The 13,461-nt window shown below is 36.0% G+C and overlaps 1 protein-coding gene across 4 annotated transcripts in view; it reads left to right on the top strand.

Moving 5' to 3' along the window:
• RBBP8 (RB binding protein 8, endonuclease) overlaps positions 1 to 13,461 on the top strand; it is a 111,201-nt gene that overhangs the window by 37,831 nt on the left and 59,909 nt on the right. For all 4 annotated transcript variants that reach the window (XM_019815065.3, XM_019815064.3, XM_011288074.4 and 1 more), the window contains one exon: positions 7,929 to 8,024. In XM_019815065.3, the coding sequence (XP_019670624.1) occupies positions 7,929 to 8,024 (96 nt within the window). The remainder of the gene's footprint in view (positions 1 to 7,928; positions 8,025 to 13,461) is intronic.

The raw sequence follows: 13,461 nt of genomic DNA on the forward strand, positions 1-13,461 counted from the left end.
AATCAGATCTGATTTTCTAAGTCCGAAGCAAATTTTACTCATGGTTCTTTAGGGTTTCCACATTCGGGAATCTGAAACAGATGCATCATAGAATGTTATTGCTTATAAAAAAATTAATACCATTTTTTTTAATATTTATTTATTTTGAAAGCAAGAGTGTGTGTAGTTATACAAATAGGGGCAGGGCAGAAAGAAAGGGAGAGAGAGAATCCTAAGCAAGCCCCATGCTCAGCTAGGAGCCTGACATGGGGCTCAATCCCACAACCGTGATCATGATCTGAGCCCAAATCAAGAGTCGGATGCTTAACTGACTGAGCCACTCAGGCCACCCCTATGTCATTGTAACTAATACTGCATTTACTTTATGATATATACCAATGGGCCTTAGTTACATCATATTCCTCAAGCTTCCAAGGCTCCAACCAAAAGCTGGAGTTAACAGTCACCCATCAAAACACACCCATTTGTTTTCTCCAATATGATATGAAAATAAAAATTGGAAAGTTCCTTTTACACCTAGAAAATCATGTTTGGGAGATGACTTTGATTCAGAAATATAAAACCATAAGTTTATAAACAGTTTTTTTTTTTTTAAGAATGATTTTATGATCCTATTTAATTAGTGATACATAATGCTTTGCATTATTGAGAATGTACATATTCCTGCCTTACAGATGTCATTTTAAGTATCTCAGGCGTAGAATAATTCATTTCTCTGTTTCTTATGATTAGTTCCCACCATTGCGAGATGTTCCTATAGAGGAAATTGAACAAGCCTTTTCTGAGTAGTAAATTTAGGGTATATATCTTGTTAGTTAGGATTTTGCAAAGTACTCAAAGTATTTCCCTGCAAGATACTTATTAATTACATAGGGCAAAATTATAATATTATAGCGGAGAAACCGGACAGAATTCATCTCAAACTATCAAAGTTAATATCACTAGAAATCAGATATGTCAGCCCCATGTACCTCTTGATTTGATGCACTAAGAAGAGCACAATGTTATTCCTGTAGTATTCTTACCAAAAATGCATAGCCCAGATTTTATCGTGGGGAAACATCAGAAAAACCCACATTGAAGAACCATCAAAATAACTGGCCAGTACTTTTCAAAGGTCAAGATTGTGAAAGACAAAAATGATGGAGAAACTGTTCCAGATTGAAGGAGACATGACATTAAGTGCAATGTAGGATCCAGGATTGGATCCTGGACCAGAAAAATAATGTTAGAGGAACAGTTGGCAAAATTTGCATAAGGTCTATAGATTAGTTAATAGTATTGTGTCAGTTTCTTGATGTTCATAAATGTATTCTGGTCACACAAGATGTTAATATTTTGAGAAGTTGAGTAACAGATACACAGGTACTCTGTTGTGTATTTATAATTTATTTATAATAGACCTGAAGTTATTTTAAGATGAAACCAAAAAATGAAAAAACAGGGCAGCTGGCTGGCTCAGTTGGTAGAGCATGTGACCTTTGATCTCAGGATCTTGAGCCCCACGTTGGGTATAGAGATTACCTAAAATATTTTTTTTTTAATAAAAAAATTAACATTCATTCCTTGAGTCTGAAGAGATCAACTTTTCTTCATCTGTTGGATATTGAAAAAATTCAGTATTCTTTTAGCAAGGAATAGGAAGGAAATGGCTGTTGGATAGGCAACCAAAAATGTCACTACAGTTAGACTAATCCTACTACTGTGGTTCAGAGAGTAGCAGCCAGTGCAGCTCTTGGGGCATGATCTCCTTTCATGGCACAAATGACCTTTTTTGTTTTTTTTCTTTTTAATTTTTTTTTTTAATTTTTTTTTTCAACGTTTATTTATTTTTGGGACAGAGACAGAGCATGAACAGGGGAGGGGCAGAGAGAGAGAGGGAGACACAGAATCGGAAACAGGCTCCAGGCTCTGAGCCATCAGCCCAGAGCCCGACGTGGGGCTCGAACCCACGGACCGCGAGATCGTGACCTGGCTGAAGTCGGACGCTCAACCGACTGCGCCACCCAGGCGCCCCTTTAATTTTTTTTTTAATGTTTATTTTTGAGAGAGAGAGCATGAGCTGGGGGGAGAGGGGGGTGGTGGTGGCAGAGAGAGAGAGGGAGACACAGAATCCAAAGCAGGCTTCAGGCTCTGAGCTGTCAGCACAGAGCCTGAAGTAGGGCTTGAACTCATGAACCGTGAGATCATGACCTGAGCTGAAGTCGGGCGCTCAACTGACTGACCCACCCAGGTGCCCCACCTTTTATTTCTGTAGCCAGTAGGTATTTCACAAACTCTCTAGCCTTTTAATGCATTTTAAATAGTGTTGGTGGTATTACCTTATGTTTATGTATGTCCGAATTACCTGAATACTTGCCAAAGAACACTTTATATGTAAATTCTTCCCATAATGAGTTATTACAAAAATAAATATATTGAAATTGTGTTAGTTGGATAAAACAGGATCGTTTTCTTGGTTAATAAGTAAAATTTATCTTTTATCCACTTGAAATCAAAAGGGAAACATCTTTGTTTTACTTAGGAATAAATACTCTTTTCTTCAGTGGTGAAAATATTTTGAGTCCTTTGAGATTTCAAATTATGAAGTGTAGGGCGCCTGGGTGGCTCAGTCAGTTAAGCGTCTGACTTCAGCTCAGGTCATGATCTCACGGTTTGTGAGTTCAAGCCCCGTGTTGGGCTCTGTGTTGACTGCTCAGAGCCTAGAGCCTGCTTTGGATTTTGTGTCTCCCTCTCTCTCTGCTCCTCCCCCACTTGTGCTCCGTCTCTCTCTCTCTGTCTCTCAAAAATAAATAAATGTAAAAAAAAAAAAAAATTAAAATCACGAAGTGTACTTATTCTGTTGTTTTCGTCTTCATTTTTATATATAGCCCAGCTAGTGTTGGTTGGTACAGACATTGCCAATCAGAAGATAAGCTACATACCAAACTTAAATAGTTAATTACCGATCACTGAAGTTATTCTACAACTGTCCTCTTTTTTTTTTTTTTTTAAGTTTTCAAGAGAGAGAGAAAGTGCGCGAGTCCGAAAGGGGTAGAGAGAGGGGGAGGGAGAGAGAGAGAATCCCACCCAGGCTCCTCACTGTTAGCACAGAGTCTGACACAGGGCTCAAATGCATGAACTGTGAGATCATAATGTGACCTGAAGTCAGACACTTAACCAACTGAGCCACCCAGGTGCCCCTACAAGTATCCTCTTTTATGTACAGTAACACTATATAGGAATTCTTGTTACCTCTGGCCTTTTCTAAAACCAAAAATGCAATGTTTTAGAGTCGATTATTAGTTAGACAAGGAGCTTTTATATTGTACCTTGGTTTGGTGTTGGTTAATGGTCATGTTAATGCTGTATTAACAACCTTTGATTAGAATGACATCCTTTAATCAAAATGTTGATCACTTTTTTTTTTTTTTTTGAGAGAGCACAAGCAAGGGAGGGGCAGGGGGGTGGGGACAGAGGATCTGAAGAGGGCTCTGAGCTGTCAGCACAGAGCCCCATGTGGGTCTTGAACTCACCAACTATGATGAGATCATGACCTGAGCCGAAGTCAGATGCTCAACCAACTGAGCCACCCACGTGCCCCAAAATGTTGGTCAGTTGCAGTATTGAAACTCAGAAAGTATTGTCTGGTATTTGATCATACATTTTAAGCTACTTTCACTAAATGTTGTTAAAGGATTTTGTTTTATTTAAATGTATTCTTCACGTAGCCTTAGTAATTTTATTTTCTAAAATATTGCTATTTTAAATGATTTACAGTTACAAAGCAGTATTTCCTCTTAGCTTGAATCAGAATCATCAATTGAATGATGATACATAATTAGAAGTGATCTAGATTTGCTTATGACCAATGCACTATATTACTGACTTTCTACACAAAATGCATTTCTCCATACCTGTAACCAATCAGCCACATGAAAAACTTCTTAAATTTGTAAATGACTGCTGAATTTTACTTTCTCAAAAATCATCTATAACACTTTTGAATTTTAAAGAATGGAAAACATTTTAAAAGCAGCTGGTTTTTCAGTAGCTAGTAATAATGCCTTACTTCACCTATAGTTTAGAGTCGTTTGATCCTCTTAGCAACCTTCTAATATATATTGTAACTACTTTGTACCTGTGTACCTCAGGTAGTTTGGGGTTGTACATTTTGGAAGCACAGGTAAGTAAATTCCCTGAGTAATCAGAGAATTAAAGGGATGCTTTATTTTATAGTAAGTTAGATATTTGCACTGTGGGACCAGGAACTTGGGCTTTCTTATATTAGCATAATCCCTATATCTCAGTATATTTTACAGTATACAGTTAGGATGCAGGAATAACCAGGATGTCTTAGCTCCATATTGTTAGGATAGCTATATTAATAAGGTAGAGGGTCCCAACCCTTAGGGATTCCCACCTGGAAGAAGAAGAAGAGAAATCAATAATTTTACCATATTTTGTCTATCACTTGATTGTTTGAGATCTATGTTTTGATGATAGTTGTCTCTGCACATGGTTAATGCTTTTCTCTTACACAGATTCATTTATCAAATTAAACATGTAAAAATGTTGACAGGTGAATATTATGGAATTTTTTGAAAAGTTCTACTTAAAGAACTTAAGAACTTTTGAAAAGTTCCACCTGATTCTTTTAACCTACTTGTGGACATGGACTGCATCTGTTTTTGTCAGTGTATATCCATTACTTACCAACTGATGGACTGTTTTAATGGTCAGTTAGTGAATCTTGTCATCATCCTATTTATTTGCCATTCTTTATTTTTTTTTAGAATTGTTTGGGTTTCTTTTTTAAATTTTATTTAAAGATAACATTTGCCATATTCAGCCATCCAGCTTTATGGCAATCAAGATATTTAAATTCACAAATTTAAAAAATTACAAAGGAAAAAAAGTCCTGCAGTTGTGCAGGACTGTTGTCATACTTTTAATTTCTTATAACAAAGGTTATAGAGAATATAACATGAACACATATAGTTTCCCCATTTTCTTTATTCACAGTAGTACCAGTTTTGATCCCTATAGTGCTTCTCTACCCCTCCAGTATATGACATTGATTTTAAACTAATGAGAAGACTGGTGTATGTAGTATATGGGAGGGTTTGTTATCTGTCATTTTATAGTCACATTTTCATATACAAGATTTATCCACTTTTACACACGAGTTATATTTACATGCCATTTATCTAAAATGTTCATTTGTCTCAGAAGGACAGAATGCCATCTACCAGGAAAATGATTCTGAGTATCCAGTAAGATGCTGCCTATGGGATAGATACATTGAGCTTACCTTAGATGAGTGAGGTTGGTTATTTGTCTCCTAATAACTAACTTCCTTTAGATGAGGTCCAAGGTAGCTATAGCTTGCAATGCATTTCACTCCTAATTTTTTTTGAAATTGCATGACTCTTTTTTGTACCATTTACAACTCATCAATTTGCTTTCTTAAGGAATTTGTTAAATTGTTCCTACAATTTATAGAACCCTGTTATGTTTACCACTGAGTTGACATGAATATTTTATTAAGTAATTGAGGTTAGTTTTAATTTTAACGTAGGTCATCAGTCTATTTGGTTTTAAAACAAACACTACTATGTTCTGAATCATTGCAAATAGACAGGAGTAGAGTATGTGGATGTAGGAAAATCAGACATTACATTACTGTTACAAATTTTCTCTTGTGGGGAGCCTGGGAGGCTCAGTCAGTTAAGCATATGACTTCGTCTCGGGTCATGATCTCATGGTTCGTGAGTTTGAGCCCCGCATTGGGCTGTGTGGACAGCTCAGAGCCTGGAGCCTATTTTGGATTCTGCATCTCCCTCTTTCTCTGCCTTCCCCTGCTAGTGCTCTGTCTCTCTCTCAAAAAAAATTGAACATTAAAAAAATTTTTTTAATAAAAACATCTTTTCTCTTGCTCATAATTTAAGAAAAAAACTTTTCCTATGAACTTTTCATTCCATGTGTGTGTGTGTGTGTGTGTGTGTGTGTGTGTGTGTGTGTAATTCTTCAATATGTGAATCTGGAATATAATATTTGGTTATATTTTTATGATCTAGATTATTTAGATTAAATGCTAATATTAAATAGATATTGGCAGCTTATCTGTTAACTTAGAAAATGTCTTTAATTGTTCCCCCAAACTTTGAAAAGTTTTTAATTTGGTTATATTTGTTGAATATTTTAAAAGCAGGATTAATGAAAGGTTGGTACTGCTTCTGAATTAAATATATTTTCTAGAAATATTAGAAAAGCATTTTTTTAATTAAGCAACAGCCAAATTAATGAGTTTCAGCTATCACTGTTATTATTTCCAAAATTTCAGATGGCTACAAATGCTACCAGAACTATATGCAGTAGTCTATTACTTTTAGGTGTATTGATTTTTCATTTTTTATTCAATATCAATTACTCAACCAGTATATACAAAGTACCCCCTATATTGGGTATCTGACATTTTTACTTAGTTGTCTGACTTATCTGTTTTGCTGCCAGTGATACTACATTCTAGCCATTTTGGTAGTCGTTTTGACATCTACTTTTTGTAGTAGACTGGTTTGTCATAATTTGATATTTTAAACCCTTGAGGGGACTGGGGAAGATGTTTCAACCACAGTATTTTTTTCAGCTTCAAGACCATACAGAAAATCCCAATCAAATTTCTAATGGGTTTTCTTGGAATTAATTTATATGCATAATTTATATAATAATGTGATTTTTAAAAATATGATAATGGAAGGGTAGAATATGACACTATCTTGGAAAGTAATCAGGTAATCTACTAGAAGAAAGTTTTAGGGGCGCCTGAGCAGCTCAGTCGGTTGAGTGTCCCAACTCTTGATTTTGGCTCAGGTCATGATCCCAGGGTGGGGAGTCCCCATGTTGGACTCCACGCTCAGCATGAAGCCTGTTTGAGATTCTCTTTCTCTCTCCCTCCCTCTGTCCCTCTCCCCCACAAACTCGTTCTCTCTCTCTCTAAAATACGTTTAAAATAATAAAATAATTTTAAAAATTTTTGCTTTTTCCTACTATAATATCACAATGGTAAACACTTAAATAGAACCTAGTATGTGATTGTACTTTTCTGGGTGCTATACATATATTAATGCTTACTTAGTCCTTGCGAGTGCCTTATTGGATATATACTAATGTATCATTTTTACTTGCACTAGGTCACACAGCTGATAAATGAGACCTGAGATTCAAACCTAGGCTTTAGGATCTAGGGTTTGCATGCTTCCACTCTACTATAAGCCCTGACTTAAAAGTAATACCAAGTAAGAAGTTTAGGCAACACAGAAATTAATAAGAAAGTATAAATCTCCCATAATTGGAATAGAGATGAGTGGAGATATCTGTTACTTACATTAACAAATACAGACAAAATAATAAAAAAAACAGTAAGTGTACATTTTAATAGCATTTTTGACAACATTGAGTCAACGATGACATCAGAATCCACTCCTTCCTCTGTGTTCCAACACTGTATAATGAATGTCTGGTACTTAAGACAATACTTTTATAGTACACAAAAATACTACAGAGCACATTCTAGTATAATGTGAAGTCTGATTAATAAGATTTTTTTTTTGAGAAAGAGCACACATGGGTTGGGGAGGGGAGCAGGCAAAGGTAGAGAGCATCTTAAGCAGGCTCCACGCCCAGCATGGTGCCTGACACAAGGCTCAGTCTCACAACTGTGAGATCATGATCTGAGCCAAAATCAAGAGTTGGACACTTAACCTACTGAGCCATTCAGGCACCCCAACAAGATATTTAAACTTTGCCCTTGAAGTTTATTTTGATATAAGAAATACATGTTATATAAGTGTGAGACCATACTTTGGAATTGTTACGATAGAATTATCCCATTAGGATAATTATCCTGCTAGGATTTTCTTTTTAAAAATGTATTTCTTGACTTTTAGAGATGCACAGAGACTAGAAGAATTCTTCACCAAAAATCAACAGCTGAGAGAACAACAAAAAGTCCTTCATGAAACCATTAAAGTTTTAGAAGATCGGTGAGTCGGGTTCTTGGGTATTCTTGAGTAAGTGGTGATTTCCTCCTTTAATAGAACATTGGTTTTAATTTATAAAACAGTTCTGGGACTGATGTGCTCTTTTCCCAAACTGATGTCAACTTTGGATAAATATATACTCTTACAGATTTGTTTTTTTTTTATTAATTACAGGAATCTCATCAATTTACCTTTTAATATTTCTTGTTTTTTGGGTTTTTTTTTAATGTTTATTTGTGAGAGAGAGTGAGCATGAGCAGGGGAGGTGTAAAGAGAGAGGGAGACAGAGGATCCGAAGTGGGCTGTGTGCTGACAGCAGAGAGCCTGATGTGGGGCTCAAACTCACAAACCATGAGATCATGATCTGAGCTGTAGTCAGATGCTTAACCGAGTAAGCCACCCAGGTTCCCCTAAATAATATTTATCTGGTGTTGATATAAGATGAGCTTAAGAGTAGTAATGTTCTGGGGTGCCTGGGTGGTTCAGTTGGTTAGATATCTGATTCTTGATTTTAGCTTAGGTCATGATCTCTCAGTTCAAGAGATCAACCCCACATCAAGCTCCGTGCTGTCAGTGCAGAGCCTGCTTGGGATTCTTTCTCCTTCTCTCTCTCTGCCCGTTTCCCACGTGTGCTCACACCCACTCTCTCTCTAAAATAAATAAATAAACATTAAAAAAAGAAAGAGTAGTAATGTGTTAATTCATTTGATGCTTTAATTCCATTTTTATGTCTAAGTAGGTGGAAACTGCTTCACAATTCTGTTTGTCTTCGTGTTTCTGCCATTCTCTTTTTTTCTCCTACATATTTCTGTAGGCAGTCTAGGATTCTTCTTTCTGAATATTTCCAAGATAATGCCTGCCACTTAATTTCCACATACATCTTTATTTCTCACTCCTATGAGATTACCACCCTAGGTTAGAAGAGACTTTCAGATTTTGCTGTATTCCTTTGTCTGAACTGCAATCACTATGTAAGACCTTGAACTACCTGTAACAAACAATGTTTCTTGCATTTATAGTCAATTTCCCTTTGTTATTATTGTGTATAGGTCACAGGAGGGCTGGTGGCTTGAGTTTGCCACTGTACCTTTAGTGGTGGAATAATTTAACACTCCATCTGTGCAAACCACAGTTGTACACTTTTCTTCTACAACTGCCGTCCCAGAGAAATGCACATTTACTGGAATAGGCAGCCTATTGTGGAATGAAGTTACACGTGCGCTGGAATCATAGATGCAAATTTGAATTTCAAGTTTATACTGTGCCCTTAATTCAGATTCATAAATAAATATTGAGTCCTTGCTATGATCTAGGTATAGCTGTAGGTGCTAGGGATAACACTATCCTTAGTGTCATGGAGCTTATATTTAATTTTTAAAGGTTTGGAGTGAGTCATGCAAGTAAGAGGCTTTCAGATTATAAGTGCTGTGACGAAATAAAATTGAGTGGTGTAATTAAGTGACCACAGACATTGGAAAGTGAAGGGATAGGTGTCAGGAATGGCCTCTCTGAGGAGGTACCATTTCAACCGAGACGTAAATAATATAGGTAAGAGCTACTTGAAGAACTGAAGATAAAAAGAGAACAGACAAATACAGAAGCTTTAGGCGGAAATAAGTTTTGAAATATTTGAAGAATAGAAAGTCTGCAGTGGTTCTAACTTGAGTAGGAGGATGAATGATAGGAGATAGGATTGGAAAGGTGGGAGTAACTACATTATGTAGGATCATGGGCAAAAAGTTTGGATTTTGTTGTAATCAGAAATAATTGGAGGTTTTAAGCAGGGAAATCACAAAGGAATAGGAGCAGGTATTGACAGTATCTGTTATATCCAAACAGACATGTCAGGTAGATAATTGTATATGTGAATTTGAAACTAACTACAGAGATTAGAGCTAGAGAAAAGAATTTGAAAGTCATCACCTGCATATAAATGGCATTTAAAACTTAGATTGGATAAGAGATCTAGGGACATCTTAAAGAGTGTGGGAAGAGAATAGAAGAGGCATCGAGCTCGGACATACTGATTAAGGTTTAATGAAGAATAAGGACCAAGCCAACAAACAAAAATGAGAAAGAAAAATTATCAGAGTAGAAGAAAAGCCAAGAACATATGGCATGACACCAACCACACTTTCTCCACAGGGCTATTTTAAAGATTAAATGAGATTAATGCAAGCTAAGTACATAATAGAAATTTTTAAAAACTTACAGTGTCCCTTCTAATTGGTGACAATGATTTCAGCCTTTAGCACTCTAGTCAGATCCAGTCTCTAGAAAGCCATTTGACCCCTTTTTTTTCCCAGTCCAGGATCAAAAAGGAAATCATCAGCTACTTTTCTGTTAGTGTGGTGAGGCATTTCCTTGTTTTCTCTGGATATGTAGTAAAGCGTTTGGGAGGAATGGTGGGGGGTCATATTTTTCTCAGGCTTTAACTCCTCAGTGATTGATATGTATTGAGGGCTTACTTTGTACCTGTACCCAGGCATCTAGTACTTAATCTTCACATTAATGCTGGTGTGGTAAATCCATTTTACATAGGAGGAAACTGAACTGGCAAAGAGGTAAGAAGCCATAACAAGATCACAGTTAATGGATAATTAGGTTAAATTTGACCCTACAAACCCCCCAGTTTCTGTTTTCCTGAAGCCTTGTCTGTATGTTGTCTTAATTTTATAAATGTTGTGTAAATGAATTATACCTTAACTGATCATCTCAGAGTATTTGTGCTTGACCTAAAGTTAACAAAACAGGTACTTTGCAATATTAATTCCCCAATATTGTCTATTTTCTAGTCTGGTTTTTTGGAAGTTTTTTTTTTTTTTCGGTTTTTGTTTTTAATTGCTATTAACTATATACTACCTTTAAATGTCTAGGTAACATTTGGTAAAGTTCTGCTTTATTTAAAATTTCATTTTAAGTTTTATGTCATGTAAGAAACCCAGAGCAAGCTTTAAAAATCTATAAAAATTAACGTTTTGCTAAGACCTTTAAAAAGCAAAATGTGGGGGTGCCTGGGTGGCTCAGTCGGTTGAGCGTCTGACTTCAGCTCAGGTCACGATCTCGCGGTCCATGATTTCGAGCCCCGCGTCGGGCTCTGGGCTGATGGCTCAGAGCCTGGAGCCTGTTTCCGATTCTGTGTCTCCCTCTCTCTCTGCCCCTCCCCCGTTCATGCTCTGTCTCTCTCTGTCTCTCTGTCTCAAAAATAAATAAAAGCTAAAAAAAAAAAAAAAAAAAAAAAAGCAAAATGTGTTTTGTTAAAAATTTCTTTTTTTTTTTTTTTTTTTTTTTTAAGTAGGCTTCACTCCCAGAGCAGAGCCCAATGCGGGGCTTGAACTCACGACCATGAGATCAAGACCTGGGCTCAGGCCAAGAGTCGAACACTTAACCGACTGAGCCACCCAGGCACCACCCTGTGTTTCATTAAAATTTCTAAACAGTAATTCTGAAACTTGCTACTTACTCTTTATAGGATGAAGCAATTTTTATTTTTTATGCTAATGTTGTGAAAACATTGTGAGATGTTTAGATGAAAAGAATTACCTGGTAAAGGTAAATTTGATAATAAAAAGTTCTAATTTTAGGTGGCTTATGTTTTACTACACTAGTATTATAAGAGACTTTCCCTGAAGGAAACAAAGTATTTCACTAAATGTAAGGAATAGTCACTGTGATGTGGATAGAATGCATTAAAAAAAATCTGAACAAAGCAGTTAAAACATGGTTGTCTAGTAGATTTTAATATTTTTAAAAGCATTTTTGGCAGTTGTAGGAAACTCCTATTTCATCTGTCATTGAAAGGGAAAATTTGTGTTCATAATCAGGGGATTTGTGGTTGTGCAACTATTTTTCAAATACTAGACCAAATGTCCTCTTTTTGTGTTACTCATAGGTTTTAATTTAAATATTTTTCAGGAGATCTCTGACTTTCTAGACTAGGTTTAGTTTTGCTGTGTGCTTTAATAGTACCCTGTATTTCCGCTGTCATGATGTGAATCATGCTTTGCCTTAATTACTCTTTTACTACCTGTCTTTTTTTAGTACACTCTAAACTCTTTAAAAGAAATTACATTATCTTGGCCACTGTTGTATTTCAGCACCTACAGTACTCATTGTAGGTGATCATGAATATGATCACCTTTTGAATGAAAATGAATAATTTTTTTGAAGTTTATTTACTGTTTATTTAGAGAGAGAAAGAAAGAGAATGAGCTGGGGAGGGGCAGGAGAGAGAGCGCGAGAATCCCAAGTAGTCTCCAAGCTGTCACATGGAGCTCAATGCGGGATTTGATCTCACGAATCATGAGATCATGACCTGAGCTAAAATCAAGAGTCGGACACGGACTGAGCCACCCAGGTGCCCTGAAAATGAATAAATTTGAGGAAATCTTTTTGGGGTATAACAAACAATTGAGCATACTTGTTAATCTGGTAAGTTTTAATTGCAAAATGAAAGCTTTTATTTCTTCATCTCTATGAAGAAACTGGAATATAATTCAGAAAGCATGCTGCTTTCTGCTCTTACTAGGGGAATTATTCTTCTTTGCCTGTTACTTGTATATAGCTACTAAAATTACATTCATTCTCCTGTGAAATTGAGGGTTTTTCTTTCTCTGACAGCAGCAGTGGAACCTTGATGGAAATAGGAACCTAGTGTATTTTCTCCTATCAGTTTAAATTTAAACTAGGGTCAGTGAGCAATCAAGAGTTGACTCTTTCACAAATACTGTTATCAAGAGTGGCAGTTGACTGGAGAAAACTGGAAGTAATAAACAAGCGAGAAAATGTTTCATTTTATAACTATGTCAGTGGCATTTTTAAAGTTGGAAACTAGGTGTTCCAAGGGGTTGTTTTCAATCATGACATTTTAACATACCAGATTTTATTTCTTAGAAACAATGAAGTGTTCAATTTTTACTGAAAAACTGACTAGCAGAAGACTTCTAACTAATCCATTAGAATTGTTCCATGCCATTTACCTCTTTCAGGGTTTTCCAGTGACTTTTCTTTTTCTTTTTTTTTATTTTAATTTTTATTTATTTATTTTTAATGTAAGATTGATGCCCAAAGTGGGGCTTGAACTCACAACACTGAGATCAAGAGTCACATGTGCTACCAACTAAGCCAGCTAGGCGCCCCTTCGATGACTTTTCTATGTCATGTGCTCTTTGGCCTCTGTAGCTTAATAATTCTGTGTATAAATTTACCACAATCAGGTCAGCTGTTTGAGTGTTTATGGCATGGACCCTAAGCTATTAATTTGAACAAATCTTAGAACTGTAAATATGAAATGTCAGGTACTTTAAGCAGATAGTTAAAATTGAGTTTTCTCTTATAACAGTTTAATAGTCTCTTGGTTTTGGAATAGTTGGGGTTTTTTTGTTTTTGTTTTTTTAAATTTATTTAGTATTTGAGAGAGAGAGAGCACACGCATGAGCAG

Source organism: Felis catus, chromosome D3 (assembly GCF_018350175.1).
Source record: "Felis catus isolate Fca126 chromosome D3, F.catus_Fca126_mat1.0, whole genome shotgun sequence".
NCBI lineage: Eukaryota > Metazoa > Chordata > Mammalia > Carnivora > Felidae > Felis > Felis catus.